The following is a 24,061-nucleotide window of genomic DNA, read 5'->3' on the forward strand; positions in this document are numbered from 1 at the left end:
ACCATGGAGTCTATGCAACACTTTCTCAATACATCTGTTTTTCTCTTTCGCCTTCAGTTTCTCATGCGGAAGGGCTATGTCATATCCATCCTTGGATCCCCAGAGCCAACTGCAGTCTCCTCACTTTTTTCCTCCTACCCTTTACCAAGCTCTAAACACCTTTGTTCGTCCCTTTCCATTGACCATGGCAGGTCTGACTGCATGGAGGTGTGGACGAGCGGAGGACATCCTACCTTCCAGTTTCCAGCAGAGAGGTTCTGGAGTGATCCGGCAGAGCCTTCCAAGGTGGCTGGGTTGGAACTTTCTGCTAGGAGGGTCAGATACGGTTTTACCACTGATGGGTGCCACAGCATCTCAACGCCTTTGGGGGACTTTGACAGTCCTGGGATAGGACCAACTCCATCCCACTGAAAGACAAAGAACATGTACTGGTGGAGGCAAAGCGAACACAGTATTCAACATTTGAAAACATTCCTTTCTGCTGGACTCAGCTAGAGCTATGCAGAAAAGCTGAATCATGAGAAAAAATTTTTTCTTGCCAAATATGTGATTTCTTACTCCCAGAGAAACAAAACTTTAAGAGTTTCATGTCAAATAAAATGCTAACTTGATCCTCTTGTGGTGTCCTCTTTTTCTTCTTCTTCTTCTTCCCCCAGCAGCTTGGCTCCGAATCTTTGCTGGGAGACTCTTTTCCGAGTAAGTCATCTAATTCGTTCAGCCCCAGCAGCCGGGCCTGAGGCACCTCCAGCTCCAGCCGATACGACAGGTTCCTCAGGGTGCACACGCAGTTCTCCACGGTCTGAAACCCAACACGGCGCAGGGTTAAAACCATCGTAGCGTGTTAGTGCAAAATGCTTCTGTACCAAGCACCAGTGGCACTAAATAAATGTAGAATATGAAAGAACTGTTTTTCACTGATGGGAACCTACAAACTGAAAGTTAGAACTCTGATTCCAGACTCAAGTTGGTGGGACCCCAAGCTCACAGAGTGTGCAGAGCCACCCAAAGTAGAGCTGAGGATCTGATTTCACACTGAGTGAAATGTGTGGGGCTCTGGAGGGGAGAATGCCCAAGGTTTCTGCTTCAGGGCTGCTGCAGTGGCAGAGCCCCCATATTACCAGAACCCCACCCCTTCTCCCAGCTGGGAACTCTCATCATGACAGCAGGTGTGGCCACGGCCCTCCAGCACAGCCCCTCCCCCAAGTGCCATCTTTGTCCTCTTCTTCCATCTCCCACCTCTCCCCTCCATCTGTGGAAAGTCCCATGATCTCTTTCGTTCTGCATTTTGCCTTCTGCACATGGTCTTTTGCCCCTCCAAAGTCTCCATCACACCTCTAATTGGGAAGCCAGCTGTCTACTCAACAAAGAGTGTCCAAACCAGTTCAGTTTTGCCCGCAAGTGCTCCCCTTCCAATTTGTTTATTCCTCTGAGTTTCATCTGCAGATCTTTTGGTTCAATGAAGCTCAAATGAAAACCTGGCTGTCACTCTGAATTCTCCTCTACCTCCTCCCAAGCCTACCACTCATCATTCTTTTCTCTCACAGACCGTTATTTTCAAACCCAGGCCTACTTGTGGCCTCTCTTTGTCTAGCCCAACCTGAACAATACATGACTGGCCTGCTTTGGGATTCTAGATACATTTAGTCCCTCTTTCCTGTTTCTTCCCACCTTCCCCAGCTTCTGACGCCAGTGTAGACCCTGGATATGAGCAGCATGCTTTGTACAAGGGCCGGGATGGAGGAAATAGGAGGGGAGGATGAGGGGCTCATGTGGGAACAGAGGGAGCAGATGAATGCAGCAACCTGGGATGCAGAAGGGGCACCCTTTGGTATCGAGGCAGGCTGGGCAGAGAGGTGGGAGGTTCCAGTGCCTCAGTCAGGAACTTTTATTCAGTAAATACTCAGATGCAGACAGGTCTGATTGTAGCAGCAGGGGATACGGAATTAGAGGGAACAGCAGTGGGGCAATCACCTTGACACTGAGCCCAGGAGAGTCACAGAGAAGGTCTGGACCCTGCTAAGGTTCTTACTGCATGGAATCATTCAGTTTTCACGGTTCTAAGGCTATTTTCGTTAAGTTCTCTTGTCTCTGTTAACTTGTAATTTTTATAGAGACATTCTCCCTTTAACCTGGAGCGTAACCTAACAAAGAGGAGAGGGTCAGGAATTCCAGCCAGAGTCAAGGGCACGCAGATAGTGGTGGTCAGCAGCTGTTGTCCTCTGCCAACCAGCATTCACTGACCTTGCTGTCGTAATCGGAAGTGTTCACACACGTGTGGATCACATACAACAGCGAGTCCACCAGCCCCTCGCAGGACCGCATCTGCTTCCTCGCTTCCTCCCCAGCAGAGCTGAGATTCCTATACAGGCAGAGACACGCGGGAGCTCATTAGCCGTGGAGCCTTACCTTAATGATCCGAGAATGGACGACAGAGCAGCGTGTAAATCTGGTCTGAGTAGGTGTATGGAGCCTGCATTTTAATATCTCAAGAGCTCATAATAATAGCCAGCCCCTCATTAGCCATGAATAGAAGACAGCAGGGACACTTGAACTTCGTATCTCTCTCATGACAGGTCACTTTCTAACCTTCTAATAGAATTATTTTTGGGGCTTATCCTGAGTTTCCTTCTATGTAAAAAAGGAGGAATAATAGTAACTATCTCATAGGATTGCTGTGAGGAAAAGATGAATTGCTACAGATAAAGCAATTACAAAAGTGCCCACCATGTGAAAGGATGTTTGTTAGCCATGCACGGTTGCTATATTCAGGCAGTTGTACTTTCCTTGTAAGGCCATAAGGTCTTGGAAGTCCCTGCACCTATTAAAACATGTTTTGCATGTAGTAGGTGGTCATAAATGCTTCTTGAATGAACAGAGGAAACATCATTTCTTACACAAAAACTTCAAGTTAAATGAGAACACTTGGTCATGCTACAATTTGCCTGATCTTTTAAATTATTAAAAACTCTGAGTTGTTTTTAGGTCTCATCCATACTGAAATTTTACTGTCCATTCAACATTGTGAATTGATACCAAATTATAAGGCTCTATTTTATGTGCCACTAACAAAGTAGTCAAACTCTGCAATTTTGCAAAAATTAGCCTTTGTAAGGGGGACTGAGAATGAGTCCTCTTTCTACCTTTGTTTCTCTGAGGCCACAGAGATACTGTCACCTATGGCACCCCACTCCAGTACTCCTGCCTGGAAAATCCCATGGACGGAGGAGCCTGGTGGGCTGCAGTCCATGGAGTCGCTAAGAGTCGGACACGGCTGAGCAACTTCACTTTCACTTCTCACTTTCATGCGTTGGAGGAGGAAATGGCAACCCACTCCAGTGTTCTTGCCTGGAGAATCTCAGGGACGGGGGAGCCTGGTGGGCTGCCGTCTATGGGGTCTCACAGAGTCGGACACGACTGAAGCGACTTAGCAGCAGCATAATCCCTCTGCGGTAACCTTTATGCTGCACTCAACAGCTGTCCTCTTCTGTTCCTCGTCTCTCTCTGGTTTTCCTCTCATCTGCTGTCTTGCTTCTCAGCCTCTTCTGCCCGTGGGTCCTGCTGGGGGTGCCCAGGGCTATACTGATCCCTGCCTCTATCTTTGCACTCTTCCTGGGTGGTGTCCTTCTGTTCCTTGGATTTGACACAAGGAGCACAACCTGTGGACCCATGACCCCTAAATGTCTATCTTTAGGGCAACCCCTCTCAAGAACGCCAAACTCATTTAATCCTGGTATTACCGTATGGATAGCTAATTAGACATCTCAAAGTAGATCAGCCAAAACCCTCAGTTACTCCCCCCTGCCCTCTGCCTGACCTCATCAACAGCACTTCCATGCTCCCAGCTGATCTGGCCAAAGATAAAGGCGGTGTCCTTACTTCCTCTCTTTTCGTTGTCCATCATAGTTAGTCAATGAGCAAATCTTGTCAGCCTTTCCCTCTATAACATACCCAACTCTGCCTACCTCTCTCCAGAGCCTGGTCTCAGCCACTCTCATTGTTTGCCTAGATTGATGCACAGCCTCACCTTCTTGCCTCCACTGTCCCCTACATCACAGTCAGAAACCATAGCCACTCCCATGATTAAAACCCTGTTTCCCATGGCACTTGGCAGGTGTACAGACTCTTTCCTATAATTTAAAAAATCTGACATAACCTGGCACCACTCTGCACCTTGCACATTAAGCTCCAGCCTCGAGCCTGTCCCTGCCCCAGAGTCTTTACACGCCTTGTTGCCTCTGCCTAGAATGTGTTCTCCTCACCTCCCTCACCAGCCCTCATGTGAGCAGCTCCTGTAGTATCTCAGATACTTAAACTTTACCTCCTATGAGAGACCACCTGACCTTCAAATACCCGGCTAGTAACTCTTAGGTCACCCTATTTTTGTAAAATGACGTCTGTTATTTTCTTGTTTATTTACCTATCTTCATCAATAGAATTCTGTTCTATCAGAGCAGGGATCCAGTCTGTTTTGGTCATCACTAAATGTACACAGAAGGCATTCGCCAAATGTTAATAGCTCTGAGCCACTGGGGGAGCCTGTGTGTCCTGCTCCTGGGCTTTCCCTGAAGCCGGGCAGACTGGCTGAGTGATCACAGTCTCCCCTTTCAGGCATGGGGAGAGGATGAGATGCTGACCCACGAATCAGCAGTAGAGGCCATGTGACCTGCTTGGTGATGCAGGAATCTGAGTCAGGGAGTTGGTCTGTCCTCTAAGAGCCTAACTCTTGTCACCACCACCACCCCAGCCCCCACCCACCGCCCCTGCCAGTTCTAGGCAAAGGAGCCCACAGTTAACCATTCCAATAGGGGAAGGCTTCAGAGGAGAAGCCCAGGCCCCTTCCCCTGCTCCCACAAGCTCTGTTGTAGAGATGCTTAGACACCTTAGCTTAAATGTGAATAGCGTTCACTGTGTTATCACTACATGAAGCATTCTATACAAGCTGAGTCTTCACAACTCTGAGACAGTATTATTACCCCTGTTCTAAAGATGAGGAAACCAAGGCTCAGAATGGAACAGAAAGCCCGTCTGTCTGAGGCAGAGCCCTAAGGTTTGTTTCAAATTCCCAAGAAGCCTTGGCAACAGCTGATGAGAATGACCAGCAAATAGGGAGCAATACTGTAACACTTAAAAGAGGCCTTCTGGATTTCAAATGCTAAAGATAATGACTGAAAATAGTATTTGGGTTCATTTTCATTTATTTATAAAACTCAAATCCAATGACTATTTAAACTATACCTTTCTGCACCCTTTTAAAAGCAGAAAGGTTTCAACTGTTACATTAAAAAAGTTAAAGTCACTCAGACATGTCCAACTCTTTGCGATTTCATGGACTATACAGTCCATGGAATTCTCTAGGCCAGAATACTGGAATGGGTAGCCTTTCCCTTCTCCAGGGGATCTTCCCAACCCAGGGATCGAACCCAGGTCTCCTGCATTGCAGGTGGATTCTTTACCAGCTGAGCCACAAGAGAAGCCCAAGAAAACTGGGTAGCCTATACCTTCTCCAGTGGATCTTCCCAACCCAGGAATCGAACTAGGGGTCTCCTGCATTGCAGGCAGATTCCTTACCAACTGAGCTATCAGGGAAGCCCAGATTTAAAAAGACCGACGTCTAATTAACAGACATTGTATTAGTTTCAGGTGTATAACACAGTGATTTGACATCTGTATACACTGTGAATGGAGAAGGCAATGGCACCCCACTCCAGTACTTTTGCCTGGAAAATCCCATGGATGGAGGAGCCTGGTAGGCTGCAGTCCACGGGGTCGATAAGAGTCGGACATGACTGAGCAACTTCGCTTTCACTTTTCACTTTCATGCATCGGAGAAGGAACTGGCAACCCACTCCAGTGTTCTTGCCTGGAGAATCCCAGGGACGGGGGAGCCTGGTGGCTGCCTTCTATGGGGTCACACAGAGTCGGACACGACTGAAGTGACTTAGCATAGCATAGCATAGCACAGCACAGCATAGCATAGCATAGCATAGCATACACTGTGAAATGATCACCACAGTGAGCCTGTCACCACACAAAGTCAAAACATATTTTATTTCTTGTGATGAGAACTTTTAAGATTAACTCTTAAGTCTCTTTCAACTTTACAACACAATATGGTTGATTATAGTCACCAGGGCTTCCCTGATGGCTCAGATGCTAAAGAATCCACCTGCAATCTGCCTGCAATGTTTGATCCCTGGGTTGGGGGGATCCCCTGTTCCAAGAAATGGCAACTCACTCCAGTATTCTTGCCTGGAGAATCCCCATGGACAGTGGAGCCTGGGGAGCTACAGTCTGTGGGGTTGCAAAGAGCTGGACACGACTGAGCGACTAAGTACAACACACACAGCATGTAGCTACCAAGGTGTACATTGTACCTTCATGACTTACTTATTTTACAACTCAAAGTTTATACCTCCATATCTTGAATTTAAACAAAAACCAGGCTGCAAACACATTAGCAATCAGAATGTAATAACCAGAAAAATGCTGTTAAAGCGTAAAACACTGGAATTTTGGCAGTAATTTTTCAGACTGAAAGGTTTTTTTTGACTAGTCTATAGAAGAGTCATTTACAAGATAATGTCTATCAAGCCACTAGTCTGTGCTCATAATGTTTTCCTCACAGATTAACAAAGTCTAGTGGCTTACACTTAAACAAACTTGGAAACTTACACAGATATCAATGAAAGTTAAGTAAATCATCCTAAAATCAACTTAGCTATGACACATGTTATTTAATCAGACAATCGGAAAGAAGAAATAAAATATCTACCTCAGGCAACCTGTTGTATTACGCAGAACGAGTGAAGTCTGAAATTTAATTTTATGATCATCATCAAAAGAAGAGTTATTCCATCCAGAATGTGGAACGATCACAGTGTTTGTCAGAGTCGAGAGAGCATCTCGGATGATTGTCATCTTTACAGCATCACATGAGGATAAATTCCACAGAACTCCTAAAGAAGGCAGATTTTAAAGTCAAATCATCAATTAGAAATCCTGCAGTTTTAGAAATGAAATGAACATGTTAGCATTAGTTGGGAACTCAGTCTGTTCCAAACCTAATGGCCTGAATTTACACCCAGGCTGGGGCTGGACCTCTAATAAATGTTGAGTGAACATATATGAGTTTCTGGTACATCATCAAGTCATCCTTAGGCAAGATGACTGTGGTTTTGCAAAGCAAAGCAGAGTTAGTTACTCCATGAGGAGGACGGGCACAATGTAATCAAGGATCACAAATATGACGCATCTGTGATGGTTGTAAAAATGAGGTTCCTGTATCGTCTCTTACATTTAGTGTTCTCTGTGACAAGCCATTTTTACAATTTAGTTCTTGAAAAGAACTTCTCTTTCTCAAAAGACTTAAACTTTCTCTTCATCACACTTCCTTTTCTTACTTTCGCTAGTGGGAAGCTCAAGCATAAATATTATGTGTGCAATGACTTGCTGGCACAAAGAATGGTCACACATTTGTTTCGTCTCTCTTATTTAGAAAAGGTTTAAACACTTCTGTTTCCACATTAAGAGTGTTTTTAGTATGTGCAAATTACTACCATTCCTTTTTGGATACAGGCAAAACACTAACAATAAATTAAAAGCTACTGATACTGTAATTCGTATCAAGATTCCAAGGACAAGACACCTTAAATGCAGCTTATTCGAGTGTTACTTGAATTACAAACATACTTGAAGGTCTTCATTTCTGTGTCAGTCATAAGAGGGTTAAATTATTGTTGTAGCATGCATATTTCCTAATAATTACTCTTTTAGAAATTAGAGAAATTTCAAGATTATACCTACTCTAATTTTTACATCAATGCATTTTCCTAAGTAAGGGGGAAGGGGATGGAGGAGAAATGGTACAGCTGGTTCCTCTGCACTGAAGTCCCTCAGAACCCTACACTCCTGATGTATCCTTGGCAAGTTGCTTTCATCAGTACAGTGCTTTTAGAATTATCAGCACACAAAATGTTCGAGGCCCTGTGGAGGGGACAGAGTTGGCAAAATCTGCCCGTGTCCATGGAAGCACATCAGGCTTGTGAACATGACTGAAGAGTGTCAGGCCAGAGACAAGACTGGAAACTGCTGCTCTGGGTCTGGTGACCAAGAAGCCAGCCTAGAAACTGCACAGCCTCCTCTGGGCCTGACAAAATCACAGGGCCCTTTATAAAGGAGGGAGGCAGGAGAGAACTGACAGGAACTTTCTTTCTTTCTTTCTTTATGAAGGTTGGAGGAGGGGTATAAGCCAAAGCCAGAACCAAAGAGAATACTCTATAAACTGAGAGGACCATCATTCCCCATGTCTGCCCTGACCAACCCACACAGTTGTCAATGGTCAATGATGGAGGCAGATGCAGGGCTCCGTCTTGGGTCCTGGCTGCTCTCCACTCTCACTTGGCTTTGACTGGGTTTCCTTTCTTCCCCCAAGACATTCTTTCACCCTTCCTCTGCTCCTACCCTTTGGGGTGGGACAGCCCACCATAAGCATAGCTTTTTCATTTCCCCTAAAGTCAGGAACAAGACAAGGGTGCCCACTCTCACCACTACTATTCAACATAGTTTTGGAAGTTTTGGCCACAGCAGTCAGAGCAGAAAAAGAAATACAAGGAATCCAAATTGGAAAAGAAGAAATAAAACACTCACTGTTTGCAGATGACATGATCCTCTACATAGAAAAGCCTAAAGACTCCATCAGAAAATTACTAGAACTAATGAATGAATATAGTAAAGTTGCAGGATATAAAATCAACACACAGAAATCCCTTGCATTCCTATACACTAATAATGAGAAAATAGAAAGAGAAATTAAGGAAACAATTCCATTCACCATTGCAACGAAAAGAATAAAATACTTAGGAATATATCTACCTAAAGAACCTAAAGACCTATATATAGAAAACTATAAAACACTGGTGAAAGAAATCAAAGAGGACACTAATAGATGGAGAAATATACCATGTTCATGGATCGGAAGACTCAATATAGTGAAAATGAGTATACTATCCAAAACAATCTATAGATTAAATGCAATCCCTATCAAGCTACCAATGGTATTCTTCACAGAGCCAGAACAAATAATCTCACAATTTGTATGGAAATACAAAAAATCTTGAATAGCCAAAGCAATCTTGAGAAAGAAGAATGGAACTGGAGGAATCAACCTGCCTGACTTCAGGCTCTACCACAAAGCCACAGTCATCAAGACAGTATGGTACTGGCACAAAGACAGAAATATAGACCAATGGAACAAAATAGAAAGCCCAGAGATAAATCCACGCACCTATGGACACCTTATCTTTGACAAAGGAGGCAAGAATATACAATGGAGAAAAGACAATCTCTTTAACAAGTGGTGCTGGGAAAACTGGTCAACCACTTGTAAAAGAATGAAACTAGAACACTTTCTAACACCATATACAAAAATAAACTCAAAATGGATTAAAGATCTAAATGTAAGACCAGAAACTATAAAACTCCTAGAGGAGAACATAGGCAAAACACTCTCTGACATAAATCACAGCAGGATCCTCTATGACCCATCTCCCAGAATATTGGAAATAAAAGCAAAAATAAACAAATGGGACCTAATTAAAAGCTTCTGCACAACAAATGAAACTATAAACAAGGTGAAAAGACAGCCTTCAAAACGGGAGAAAATAATAGCAAATGAAGCAACTGACAAAGGACTAATCTCAAAAATATACAAGCAACTCCTGCAGCTCAATTCCAGAAAAATAAATGACCCAAACAAAAAATGGGCCAAAGAACTAAACAGACATTTCTCTAAAGAACACATACAGATGGCTAACAAACACATGAAAAGATGCTCAACATCACTCATTATCAGAGAAATGCAAATCAAAACCACAATGAGGTACCATTTCATGCCAGTCAGAATGGCTGCTATCCAAAAGTCTACAAGCAATAAATGCTGGAGAGGGTGTGGAGAAAAGGGAACCCTCTTACACTGTTGGTGGGAATGCAAACTAGTATAGCCACTATGGAGAACAGTGTGGAGACTCCTTAAAAAACTGCAAATAGAACTGCCTTATGACCCAGCAAACCCACTACTGGGCATACACACCAAGGAAACCAGAATTGAAAGAAACACATGTACCCCAATGTTCATCACAGCACTGTTTATAATAGCCAGGACATGGAAGCAACCTAGATGTCCATCAGCAGATGAATGGATAAGAAAGCTGTGGTACATATACACAATGGAGTATTACTCAGCCATTAAAAAGAATACATTTGAATCAGTTCTAATGAGGTGGATGAAACTGGAGCCTATTATACAGAGTGAAGTAAGCCACAAATAAAAACACCAATACAGTATACTAATGCATATATATGGAATTTAGAAAGATGGTAATGATAACCCTGTATGTGAGACAGCAAAAGAAACACAGATGTATAGAACAGTGTTTTGGACTCTGTGGGAGAGGGAGAGGGTGGGATGATTTGGGAGAGTGGCATTGAAACATGTATAATATTATATAGGAAACGAATCGCCAGTCCAGGTTTGATGCATGATACACGATGCTTGGGGCTGGTGCACTGGGATGACCCAGAGGGATGGTACGGGGAGGGAGGTGGGAGGGGTGTTCAGGATGGGGAACACGTGTATACCTGTGCCGGATTCATGTTGATGTATGGCAAAACCAATACAATATTGTAAAGTAAATAACCTCCAATTAAAATAAATAAATTTATATTTTAAAAAAAGCACAGCTTTTCAAAACCTCAGCCTTAGCGGTGACCCACCTTGTTAGGCTCAGACTCGAGGGAGATTTGGACAGTCCAGAATCAGGGAAAGGAAAGACCCTACTTTATCTCTTAAAGCTTGTCCTGTCCACCACGACAGACCTTTGCTTCCATAATTATTTTGTGGCAGACGCACATGGCAGGTGCTCACAAAATGAACTGCAACTCCACAGGTGGCCCCACTTCTCTACGGATTCTGAGGGTTCTGCTGGGCTTCCAGGGGGAGCCAGGGGAGGGGTGGGTGGAGAATTGGGGGCAGGGCTCTAGATCCTACCCCAGTTCACCCAAAGTGGCTCCAGCCTCTTTTCTCAATACTGGGCTTCACTTGTGTGTTGCTGTTTGAAAAACTGGGTTTTGGGTCTAAAAGGCATTTAAAAAGGGCTGTAGTAGGGGAAAAATATCTGAGGACAGATGACCACAGAACAGACCTTGGGAGCTAAGAGTGAAAAACGAGCCTCTGAAGGTTGGCTCTGATGAGGTGGATGAAACTGGAGCCTATTATACAGAGTGAAGTAAGCCACAAAGAAAAACACCAATACAGTATACTAACGCATATATATGGAATTTAGATCTCATCTGATAGGTGAGCTGAGAGAAGCCAAAAGGTTGAGGTGTGGAAGGGTGGGTGGCAGCAGCTGCCACAAACAGGGCTCTAATGCTTCCTGCCAACCAGGCTGGCCTCACTGCCCAGGGCGCTGAAGAGGCCTGCATACGTGGCAGCGTGTGGCCCTGAGGCTGTGGTGGCAAGGGTCATTTCCCAACCTCCCCTGCTGACAATTTTATATCATGTGATTCCTAAGGCCATAGAGCGATTTTTTTTTTCTGTGAAATCATTTCACTGTCCTCACTCTACAGAATTCTACACATGGGGGAGAGCTGCATTTTCCAATAAGCTACCTTCTACTTCACAGAATAAATGCATTCCAGTAAAATCCACTTAAGGCAAGGTTTATGGAAAGTAAAGTCTATCATATTGTAGGCTATAGGTATAAAATGAGATATATCTATACAGAAAATTAAACAGTGTTGAGTCACAAACTTCAGGTGAGACCATGACTAAGAAGAGGGCTGGTTCTTGGCACACTTCTCTTGAAGCTGACGCTTAGAGGTTCTCTGATCGCTGGCAGAAAAGCTTGTTTCTCATGGTTCCTGCCTCCACTCCTGGCCCCTTCTAAGATCTACTCTGGCAAAGGATAGTTACCAGATTTGTAGATTGGCCTGATTTTCTGTCCCGGAATAAGAATTTTGTCTGGCTCTTTCTGTTCCTTGTCCAGCATTTAGAATGATCAGTGGAGTTATATGTCATTTCACAGTCTACTACCAGCCATTACATCTACTTGGGATTGGACAGCAGAACGTTCACAAATCAACATCAATAACAGTAACTTGGCCATTTTACTGTGGTCTTACTCTTTGCCAGGCACAATGTGCTTTACACATAATACGTTAAAGAGTCAAGACACACAAAATAAACTTTCCATTTAATGATTTGGTGGGCTTGAAATTCCACATGTTGACTTTTTACAGTATGATGAGCATTTATTTTTTCTAAATTTAATATTAATTTAAATTTCATTAGGCAAGCATAGTAGGTAAGAAATACTCTTTCATTCGTTTATATGTCTGGTTACACTTATGCAGGGAACACAACAGGAGCTCAGGAATATATGTTAATGGATCCACTTAAATAGCCTGTATTTGTTTTTAGATTTCTGTTTTACTGCTTGCCTGTCAGATTTAGTTCCTAAGTATTCCATCCTTTTCACTTCTTTTCTGAGGGTCCTGAGAGTATCCTTTCATGTCTGTAACAATAGGGAGAGGGTCAGAACAGTGGTGTGAATCTTCAAGGGAATTCGCCAGCATAGTTTTGCTTGTTTTTCACCTGAAGACCTAAACAGACAGTTGCTGAAACCAGCACCCTAGTTATGGGCTAGGGGAAGCACATTGCTGATCCATCTCCCAGCACCAGAAGTTACACCAAAATGCCTGGATCCCCATCCCTCAAACTGCAAAACTGCAGGGTCAGTGTTTCCCAAATATAAAATGCGAAATTATTTACAGGTATGCATGGAACAACAGACTGGTTCCAAATAGGAAAAGGAGTATGTCAAGGTTGTATTTGTCACCCTGCTTATTTAACTTATACGCAGAGTACCTTATGAGAAACGCTGGGCTGGAAGAAGCACAAGCTGGAATCAAGATTGCTGGGAGAAACATCAATAACCTCAGATATGCAGATGACACCACCCTTATGGCAGAAAGTCAGGAGGAACTAAAAAGCCTCTTAATGAAAGTGAAAGAGGAGAGTGAAAAAGTTGGCTTAAAGCTCAACATTCAGAAAACGAAGATCATGGCATCTGGTCCCATCACTTCATGGGAAATAGATGGGGAAACAGTGGAAACAGTGTCAGACTTTTTTTTGGGGGGCTCCAAAATCACTGCAGATGGTGACTGAAACCATGAAATTAAAAGACACTTACTCCTTGGAAAAAAAGTTATGACCAACCTAGATAGCATATTGAAAAGCAGAGATATTACTTTGCCAACTAAGGTTCATCTAGTCAAGGCTATGGTTTTTCCAGTGGTCATGTATGGATGTGAGAGTTGGACTGTGAAGAAGGCTGAGTGCCGAAGAATTGATGTTTTTGAACTGTGGTGTTGGAGAAGACTCTTGAGAGTCCCTTGGACTGCAAGGAGATCCAACCAGTCCATTCTGAAGGAGATCAGCCCTGGGATTTCTTTGGAAGGAATGATGCTAAAGCTGAGACTCCAGTACTTTGGCTACCTCATGCGAAGGGTTGACCCTCTGATGCTGGGAGGGATTGTGGGCAGGAGGAAAAGAGGACGACAGAGGATGAGATGGCTGGATGGCATCACTGACTCGATGGACGTGAGTCTCAGTGAACTCTGGGAGTTGGTGATGGACAGGGAGGCCTGGCGTGCTGCGATTCATGGGGTTGCAAAGAGTTGGACACAACTGAGCGACTGCACTGAACTGAATCCTTCTGTAGACATATAGAGCAAAGTAGGCAAAGTAGGCTATCTTTTGGTCAACTCGGATGACTCATAAGACCAGTCTGCCATAGAAATTCAGGCTTCCTCTTCTGCAACTTCAAAAAATGTTCAAAATTATTCTTGATCAGAAAAAAGGAAGGGTTCTATTTTTGATATGCTTGTGGCATCCACACAAAGGCAGCTTTCTGATCCCACACTAAGGGTTACATTATACCTCCAATCATGCGCTTTCCCACATAACACTCAAAACTACATTTGGTATGGATTTAACTTGCCATTTTGAACATCAGAGCAAGTTCCAAGACACTGGTTTTTCTTCTCTACTTTCTATTTAAAAAATAAAGGTTATAGAAAGCTAAAGTAACCAGTTCTGATCAACCAATATTAGATGAAGAAGGTTCAATTAAACTTAAAAGCCTTAGCTATGGAATTGACTTTTCTACTCGAAGTAAAAAGCACCAGTCTTAAGACCGACTAATAATACCTGTGTCACCCACATCACTAAAGTAGTAATAAAATAATGTTCTTTCCACTTAGTCTGTCCAGGGCTTCATTTAATAGGTCAGGGAGAATGTTCCTAGAGCAGTAAGTAATGAATAGAATATACACCAACTCCCACATGCAGCGAGACTGATAAGAAATAGAGAACTTCAGGATTAGCATTCTCCATCAACACGATAAACCTTTAGCTCTAACATCCTAATGCAGAATGTGCTTCAGGGATATTCAGCATGTTGACTTTTCACAGTATGATGAGCATTTTTTCTAAATTTAATATTAATTTAAATTTCATTAGGCAAAAAAAAAAAAAAAATTTCATTAGGCAAGCATAGTAGGTAAGAAATACTCTTTCATTCTTTTATATGTCTGGTTACACTTATGCAGGGCCCACAATAAGAAAAAGTTAAAAATGAACTATAATTCAGCTTAGGAAACTTGAGGTTTTTATTCAAAACAATTAGTTTTTTTTGTTGTGAGAACTATGAACATGCATAAACAAATTTAGAATATGTTAGGGAATTTCATGCCTCCTATTGAAGAAAATGCTGCTTATTCTCTACCACAGGAAAAAGTACACGTAATTAAGAGTAACCAGTAACCACAATGAAATACTGCCGTAAGAGATGAAAGCTCATTTTTCCCACAAAGAATGAATAAAGTAATTAGAATACCATTTCACATAAATCCTTGGCTGCAGAATTTTGAAAGAGCTCACATTTAAAACTAGTTTTATAGCTATTCAAAGAGCCAAGTGATAATTCTATAGTTAAATTAGAAACTGATTTTACCTAATTAAAATAATAGCACCATTTGAAAAATATATTTCTTAAAGGATATTAGAAAACCAAACAACATTTGGAAAATGCTATTTTTCGAGTAGCATATATAACAGCCTATGCAATTTTTTTCTGATATGAAATAAATCTAAACCCATTAATTTTTATATAGTATTCATGTTGCTTCCTAGTTATCAAAAACAAAACAAAACACCCAACACCGAACAACACAAGAGTTCATGGGCACTGCAAAAAAAAAGAAAAATAAAACAGCCAAAAAAGTACTAGTGCACTTCAGGTATCACTACTGATTTTGAACTGTGGTGTTGGAGAAGACTCTTGAGAGTCCCTTGGACTGCAAGGAGATCCAACCAGTCCATTCTGAAGGAGATCAGCCCTGGGATTTCTTTGGAAGGAATGATGCTAAAGCTGAAACCCCAGTACTTTGGCCACCTTATGCAAAGAGTTGACTCATTGGGAAAGACCCTGATGCTGGGAGGGATTGGGGGTAGGAGGAAAAGGGGACGACAGAGGATGAGATGGCTGGATGGCATCACCGACTCGATGGACCTGAGTCTGAGTGAACTCCGGGAGTTGGTGATGGACAGGGAGGCCTGGTGTGCTGCAAATCATGGGGTCACAAAGAGTTGGACATGACTGAGTGACTGAACTGAACTGACCTGACCAGCCCCTGCATTTTCCTTCATAAGTTGCCCTCATGCTCAGTGTTTGTTCTTGTTTTAGTTATGCTCTTTCACGAGATGTCCACCAGGCATCCAAGCCATAGGGGTGTGAAGAGTGTTAATTCAGAGAAGGGACAGTAAGGTCTTGGCCCCATGGTTCCCTGCACAGAGCACGCATCATGACAAGTCAGGTCATGTTTCAGTTCTCTGGGGGTCAGAACACTGTGTGGTATATACATGTTCATCCCTTCCCAGCCATTCTGCATCCATGGGCTCTGAGGAACAGGCTGCAGTTGTGTATCCCCACCCTGCAAGCATCTTTGAAAAAGGGGGGTAGAAATATTAGACTATCGAGCATGTGAAGTACAGCGAGTCCAAACTGAGATGTGCTGAGTGTAGAATATGCACTTGATTATGAAGACCTGGTATGAAACAAGTGAATGTAGGACACCTTACTAATAGTTTCCGTACTGCTTACAAGTTGAAGTGATATTCTGGAACTACTGGGTCAAACAAATTACACTATTAAAACAAACAGATGTTTCTTTTCCTTTGTAATGTGGCTACTAGGAAGTTCATAACAACACGTGCCCTGCATTTACACTTCTACTGGAAAAGTGCTGGTAGGGGTGCTTTTACATCAGACACTAAAGGATGCAAGTAGGCGGGCCCTTGGCTCCCAGGAGGCCTTGACACAAACAGTTACAGCTCCAGGCAGCAGTGACCAAGGAGTCACCAGCAGAAGAGCAACAAGGCCAGCTTGCATGTGGTTTGTGTCAGGCACTCCACAGCAACCCCAAGTGGCAGGTGCTGTGTTTATCTTTGGGGGGAGCTGGCACTGGTGAGGAGGACTTGCCAGGGGTCAGAGATCAAGAAGGAAATGAGTCAATCAGACTCTGGAGCCCACACTTGCTCCCAATACCAGGTTGCCTCGCTCTGGATGTTCACTGAGTAGGCGAAGCTCCACCTTGGTGTGGAACTGGAGACCATGGCATTCAAGCTGGAGTGTGAAAGGTAGAGGCCAGGGGGAAGTGGGCTTGGGGTGCTCTTCCATTGAGAGGGGTAGGAATGGGGGAACCTTGAGGCTGGGGTTGGCCCAGAAGGGAAGGTGAGCACAGGGGCTGTAGATTTGGCTGGCAGGTGGGGAAGTGTGGACTGTAAGGCCAGGGGTCATCCCAGGAGGGGACAGTGACCCTGAGGGACCAGGAGGGGCAGAGCCTGTGTCCAAGGACAGTACTTCAGGGAGCATGTGATGAGGACCTGAAGGAGTGCGGAGGGGATGGGAAGAGGGAGGGAAGATGCTTGTGATGAGAATTTGGAGCCTGATGTAAGCTGAGGGTGATGTCAAAGATGAGTCAACAGTTTAGCTCATGTGTGAGACTATGGTTCAGCTGACAGAAACAAGGAAATCAAGGGGGAGTGGGAAAAAATAGTGTGAGAAGTATTTGCTATTTGTGGCTTCAGGTAAATATCTCAAACTTTCCACTAGGACAGGAATGCTGTGAATAAATTATGACATTGAGACAGAAATGAAATAATAGGAAAGCAATTATTATGAGAGTGTCTTTAATTATAGTAATGGCTTTCTCTGGAGAAATTCCCAGGAAAACAAGTCATGGTGGGGTAATCATCTCCAGGGTTCCCAAGATGAGACCATCTCAGCAGAGATTCCTAAAACATGTGTGGTGACCCCCAGACTAGCTGAATGTGCAGTCCTGGGCCTGGCTTACACTCCTAGCTCCTGGCTTTCTTTTTCCTGTGCCCTTGCTGCCAGCCTAGGCTTTGCTACACTCATTGCTGGTTGGCACAGTGCCATCCTAGGTGGGGGGCAGTGCAGCTGCCTCGAGAGCTGGGTCCCACAGGGAGGCCTGGCCCAGCCAGCCTGCGGGGCTTGCTTTGCGACCCTGGTTGCTCCCTGAGATTTCCTGCTCAGCTAACACGTACTCCATGCCAGGCATGGGAAGGCTAACTCGGACCCTGCTGTGGTCACGATGGTCAGGACCTCCGGTTCCTGTCACCGTGAGTGATGGCTCAGATGCTGCACACAGTGTGGTCCCAGCCTGCATGTTCAATTGGAAGGGGACTACTCTGGCTGTTTAAACTCTTCCCAGCCAAAGGACTCAAATGATTGATCTTTATCTGTATAGAGTTTTAAAGAACGTAAGGGTTAGCCTTTGTTTCTGTGATTTTTCCGATACAAAGGTGGATCACAGCATCTTTAAAAAGATCTATCAATTTCTAAAGCTCCACTTACAGACCCACATTTGCATTTCATCATATTCTTTCTTACCTAGGTAACTTCCCAACTTTAGAGGCAGGTTGAGAGGATTAATGACATCACGGAGGGATACGGTCTTATGTACCCTGGAAAGGCATTTCCTCTGAAAATAAATCAGCTTACAATTTAGAATTGCTGACTAAGAATGGCCCGTAAGGCACATAAAGGATGATTGCCTCTGCTGGGGGGCAGTTTATAAAAGTGAATGGGTCACATGAAGGGAAATCCTTCTAAGAGAAGTGCTCTGATGCAGAGGTGGCAGTGGGGGTAGTGACGTGGCCACCCTGGTTGATCTTCAGGTCACTTCAGGTGCTGACAGAGTTAGGCCATTTACACAGAGATTGCCCTAAGAAAAAGTTCCTGCCATTGTAGGTTCCACATCTGACTTCTATGTGTTCCAGGAATGTACTTATGCATTTGTAATGGCACCAAGCTTCTACTGAGTCATCTGATCCAAGCAGAGCAGCTTAGAGACAGAAGGGCCTCCAGTCCTAAGTCTTAAGAGATCAGAAAGACTCCGAAACTGCAAAAGACCCGAGAAACATGGGTGGGGTCTTCTGGGCATCTTTTTTGGGTATTTTGTCATGTGCTCTCATCCTTCTCACACTAACATGCTGGCTGGTTTACTGAAAGAGTGTCGTTAACGGGGCCTGGCTCGTGCTGAGATACCCCACCCAAGACCAGTGGCTGACCACTTGAATTCTCCAGGAGTCTCTGAGTCTCCCCACTTGACTGCCTCATCCTGCTTGGTGTTCAGAACCCTACGCACTAAACAGAATGTCACATTCCACTTCCAAGGGCAAATCTTTTCATACTCAGGATGCAAATCTTGAAATACAAGGCTAAGATCACATTTCACATATTTGAAGCAAACTACCTGATCATTAGTTTGATGTGGTCATGCCAGTGACTAAGTTCAAAAATATTTCTCCATACATCTGGGTGAAATTCAGACAGTAAAGGAGATATGGGACTTTTTAAAAAATTCTTTTTGGTGGTAATTTGAAAGATTAAGGAACATGAGATGTGAAAATGGGCTTTTGCACCCTCCCCCAGACTTGGGGGATGGGCTGGGGCAGGCAGAGGCAGGGAGGAAACAGTTCCAGCCTGCAAGCCAGGGAAGCCAACCTCTCTGCACCCTAGTTTCTTACGCTGAAATACCAGGGGCAGAATAGATTTCTTTACGGCCCTTTCCAGCTCAAAGTTCTGTGACTTTGAATTAGCAGTTGTTGCATCTATCAAGCTATTATTGTCTTGCTACCAATGAAACTTTTGTCATTTTATTTCTCATTATTGATTTTTATGGTTTGAAATGTTCAATAAAGAGAATGCATTTAATAATAAAATGCTATTTTATAAAGTAGACCAAGTGGTAAGGATTCTATCGAGTTACGCTGAGAACTGGGGGGCGATGCTGCTTGATTTCTGAAAACTACCCATGCGGCTCCGAAGAGCTCTAGGGGCCCACAAAAAGCACAGCAGACAGTAGTAGGCCAACTCCTCTCTGGATCAGAGAATAAATGACTGTTTTGAAGGCACATTAATTAGGCCAAGGGGACATGTTTAGCAATTATTTCATCCTGTAATGGCAAGCAACCATCCAAAAGGCTGAATGCATGTCCATTAAGCTCTGGCTCTTTATAGGATGTCCTGCTGTTTGCTAAACTTTAGCCTGGCCCATCTACTCTTCCTCTTCCACAGCAATCATTTTCTTATTAATTTACTAATTAGAAATATGGAGCTAATGATTAGGAAAGGAATATGCGTAATTTCACGTTCTTCATAGTTTCTGGAATCCACTGCTGGCATCCAAAAATTTTAAAATAAACAGTGTGGAAATATTTTATTTAGCCATATGGATGAATAATCACTTGCTAAATTGGAAGGAATGTGAATATGGCAGTCATTTAAACAAAGTCCATTATTATCCAAAGGCTACTTTTGGGTATTTAACACCAGTGTTAATGGGGGTAAGAGAAGTGTGATAATTTTGGGACATCTGGTGCATTAAAAGGCAGGCCTCCAGATTCTATGCAATATCTTCAATTTCTATAGTTTTAAAAAGTGATTCTTTCAGGATGCTCAATAACTTGAAGCTGACATATCCTAGCTTAGAAATACTAATTATCCTGAACAAGTAAATTCAACACATTTTTTCTAGTGACAAGATGATCCCACTTTTCATCCACAGCCTGTGACCTAGTAGACGTTCATGTTACAACCCAACCGGGGGAAAACCATACTTCATCCAGCTTTCAGGTTTAAGCACAATAAAGGCAAAAAGTATCTTTGTAATACAAACCTCACCTACACATATCAGCACTTACTGGAAGAAAAGCTCATTAGGTTTCAACCTGGAAAATGTTCAACACAATGAAGAAAACACAGAATCATGTTACATATTAGAGAACTATTTTAATTAACAATGGCAGCCACACTCTCCTGGGAAAATATACTTGGCTACAAGTATTTTTTCCTTTTTTCCCATGAAAATAAAGATGTGGCCCAAAATGCAGGCCCTGGACAGTTATTATATTTAAAGCAAAGGCGAGGCATCTTTTTAAAACAACAGTTAAAACTTCTTCACTGAAGTGTGTTAAGAATGCCAAACTGAAACAAAAGGAACTAGAAAAAAGGGCTTTGGATTAATAACTAGGTTGAATTACTTAATGTTAAGAACAACAGAACAAGGGGATACCAATTTTCAAGTGATACAATATTTTGAACAAGACAGTTGCATTGTGCTTTAACATTTCATGATCCAAAGTTGACTATAACTTAACTGAAGAACTCTTAGGCTATACCTACAAAGACCAAGCATCATGCAAGATTGGCCACGGTCAGAGTACTTTGTGGAGACACTGGCAGAACATTAGTATTTGGAAGGATAGCTTCCAGGAGATGGACAGGTGATAGGGAATGCTGCGTGATGCAGTCACATAGCACACCCTTCAAACCAAGTCTGGAGCAGATGTGTTTTAATGAAAATGGTTCAGACTGGGGCATGCTTTCCCAGTTAGGAGCAATCTGGAAGGCTGGATTTGGGGCTATCTGTGTGCATGCTTAGTCATGTCCGACTGTGCAACCTCATGGACTGTAGCCACCAGGCTCCTTTTGTCCATGGAATTTTCCAAGCAAGAATACTGGAGTGGCTATTCCTAGGCAAAATGAGCTCCCGAGGGCTTCTCTTCCTTGCTTCTCCAGTCATACTTAATGTTTTCTTGGTGCTTTCTGGACAACCCTGCTGCTCAGTCTTAATGACTGAGTAATAACAAAGTAATGACTTCCCTGTCCCTGTGGGTTCAAGCAAATGGTGGGCGGCCTGCACACCAGGGAAGCCACCCAGGGGCTCCATGCGTTAGATGGCTGATGGGCAAAATGAATTCTGAGGTCCCTTCCAATCTTGTGATTCTATGATTTAGAGACAGTTTATGAGTGTTTGACTTGAGGAATAGTTAATGAAAGGGCAGAAGGATCTCTAGATGTTGTCATTCTCTAAAACATATCAGGGATTAGTTGCTCTTAGAACACTACTAAGGACTTCCCTGGTGGTTCCAGGGGTTAAGAATCTACCTGTCAATGCAGGGGACATGGGTTCAATTCCTGGTCCAGAAAGATTCCATATGCCACGGGGCAACAAAGTCCAGAACCTGCAGAACCTGTGCTCTGCAACAAGAAAACCCACTGCACCGAGAAGCCTTTTGCACCACAACTAGGGTAGACCCCACTCACTGCAACTGGAGAAAGCCCATGCACCACCACGAGGACCCAGCACAGCTAAAAATATGAATAAATAAATAAATTTAAAAATAACAGTAAACCACTACTGATCATTAAAGTTGGTACTACTAAATTCTGGAATTGAGAAATGTGAATAGATTTTTCTTGTCTCCATAAATCTTAAGCTACAAATAAATGTATAAATATAATACACATACACTGCCAAGTAACCATGCTCAATTTATATTATGACTTGGTAGTTTCATATTAGGTAGATAATGTTTATATACAAATCAAACTTGGGCTGACATATAGCATTTTGAAACTGGAAACTCAATTCTGTAAGTTCTCTGGTCCAACTCCTTTCTATATTGTCATCTCAGTGACCTGTTTACACACTGGCTACTCCCATTCCAAAGCAAAGCCTACTTTTGCAAAAAATATTTCATAAGCAATCCATCCACACACCAACATAAATTGTTACAGGTATAAATACAGAGCTATAAAACAGTTGTTAATATTCCGTACCCTATAACTATGGCTAAAAAATACTTCTATAATAGGCTAAAAGCTACTGGCAGCTGTTTCTAAGACAGAAATATCAGAGGTTGTTGCTAGTTTTATATTGGAACTGATACAATCTATTAGGGAAATAGTTTTTTGAATTGGGAAAACTCATATCCTCCTTTCAAGGTCAAGGTCCAAGTCTTAAAGTATCTTGTGTTCTCAGCAACTTAGTACTGTTCCCAAATAGAAATGATGAAATATGTAGTAAAGCAGCTAAATTAGTACTCCCATCCAGAGTATGCACCAGGTAAATTAGTACATAAAAGCCCTTAGTAGTACAGTCTGGCTCTACTTCAAATAAATTTGATTTATTCTAAAATGAAAAAGAAATCACCAAACTTTCATGCACTTTACTTCTTGTTTATCACTAAATCATAACAAATTTCTTGAGCTCAGTTCAGGAAAGACACTGTAACAATTCCTCCCAAGGATAAAACCTCAGAAACAAAAAAGCTGCCAAGACTCCCTCTTCCTGTGAGAAATTATGACAGAACAGAAAAAAGCTGCACATTATGGATGTTAAGGACCAAGCCATGAAAAATCAGCCTAGTTAATCAAAAGAGAACCAGATCTAGTAGACGCTGTGTTTCCAAGGTCAGGTTGACCCTGGATTGCCCCCTGGTCCCTCAGGGAGCCCGCACACATCTTTCGGTAGCCTTGCTGGCTGCACAGGTAGGTTACTGGGAGAAAATATTGAACATTCATATATATGTTCAAAGTGATGGGAAAGAAATATCATATGAGGAAAGAAAAAACTCATATACTGCAAATAACACCATCTTCTCTATGCCTAACAGGGAGCTTAGGATAAATTTTTGGGTGTAATCACAGTGACAGTCCTAGCTTCTTAAACAGCTATGTCTATAATCTTTTCTTCTTAATTCTATTTCTTGTTCTAATTTTCATTTCATACACACACACAATACACAATATGTAAATACAAAGAAATTATTTTTGTGTGTGTGAGAGGGTTTGATGTTTTAAGAACATATTATAAAGAGGAAGTACATACACCTAAATCAATATGTAATTTAGATGTGTTAAAGCATTAATATTCAAACTACATTAGGGCAAGCAATCCATTTTGGAGTTTATACATAACGTGGATTCTACTTTTAGTACATAATTTTCATACTTTATTTGAATACAGGGCATTTACTTTGAACATTAATATCTTACAAGAAAGCTGATTCCCCTTAACTAAATATTAGATTCGAGATGGTTTGTTATTAATATATTACTAAGTGTGACTGGCAATGGCAACCCACTCCAGTACTCTTGCCTGGAAAATCCCATGGATGAAGGAGCCTGGTGGGCTGCAGTCCATGGGGTCACTAAGAGTCGGACACGACTGAGCGACCTCACTCTCACTTTTCACTTTCCTGCATTGGAGAAGGAAATGGCAACCCACTCCAGTGTTCTTGCTTGGAGAATCCCAGGGACGGTGGAGCCTCGTGGGCTGCCGTCTCTGGGGTTGCACAGAGTCGGACACGACTGAAGTGACTTAGCAGCAGCAAGTGTGACTGAGTAAGAGCTGACAGAACCTAAAACTCTGATTTGACAGTGGAAGCCACTGGGGAATGGGTTTAATTTTGAAAAAAATGTTAAAATTTTTTAAGTTAACTATTTCAAGCATGAAAAATAGCAAAGCAAGTATAAAACAAACACCCAGATGTCTACTACCCCTAGTTTTGTTAAATGAAATTGAATTGTGAACAATATGGGTTTGAAATGGGTCCACTAATAATGTG

The 24,061-nt window shown here is 42.7% G+C and overlaps 1 protein-coding gene across 17 annotated transcripts in view; it reads right to left on the reverse strand.

The window, feature by feature from the left end:
- The window catches only part of PKP4 (plakophilin 4), a 258,317-nt gene that overhangs the window by 17,585 nt on the left and 216,671 nt on the right, over nucleotides 1-24,061 (reverse strand). For all 17 annotated transcript variants that reach the window (NM_001191491.1, XM_024998423.2, XM_024998419.2 and 14 more), the window contains 4 exons: nucleotides 6,773-6,956; nucleotides 2,242-2,359; nucleotides 608-799; nucleotides 234-407 (listed from right to left, as the gene is read on the reverse strand). In NM_001191491.1, the coding sequence (NP_001178420.1) occupies nucleotides 234-407; nucleotides 608-799; nucleotides 2,242-2,359; nucleotides 6,773-6,956 (668 nt within the window). The remainder of the gene's footprint in view (nucleotides 1-233; nucleotides 408-607; nucleotides 800-2,241; nucleotides 2,360-6,772; nucleotides 6,957-24,061) is intronic.

Source organism: Bos taurus, chromosome 2, assembly GCF_002263795.3.
Source record: "Bos taurus isolate L1 Dominette 01449 registration number 42190680 breed Hereford chromosome 2, ARS-UCD2.0, whole genome shotgun sequence".
NCBI lineage: Eukaryota > Metazoa > Chordata > Mammalia > Artiodactyla > Bovidae > Bos > Bos taurus.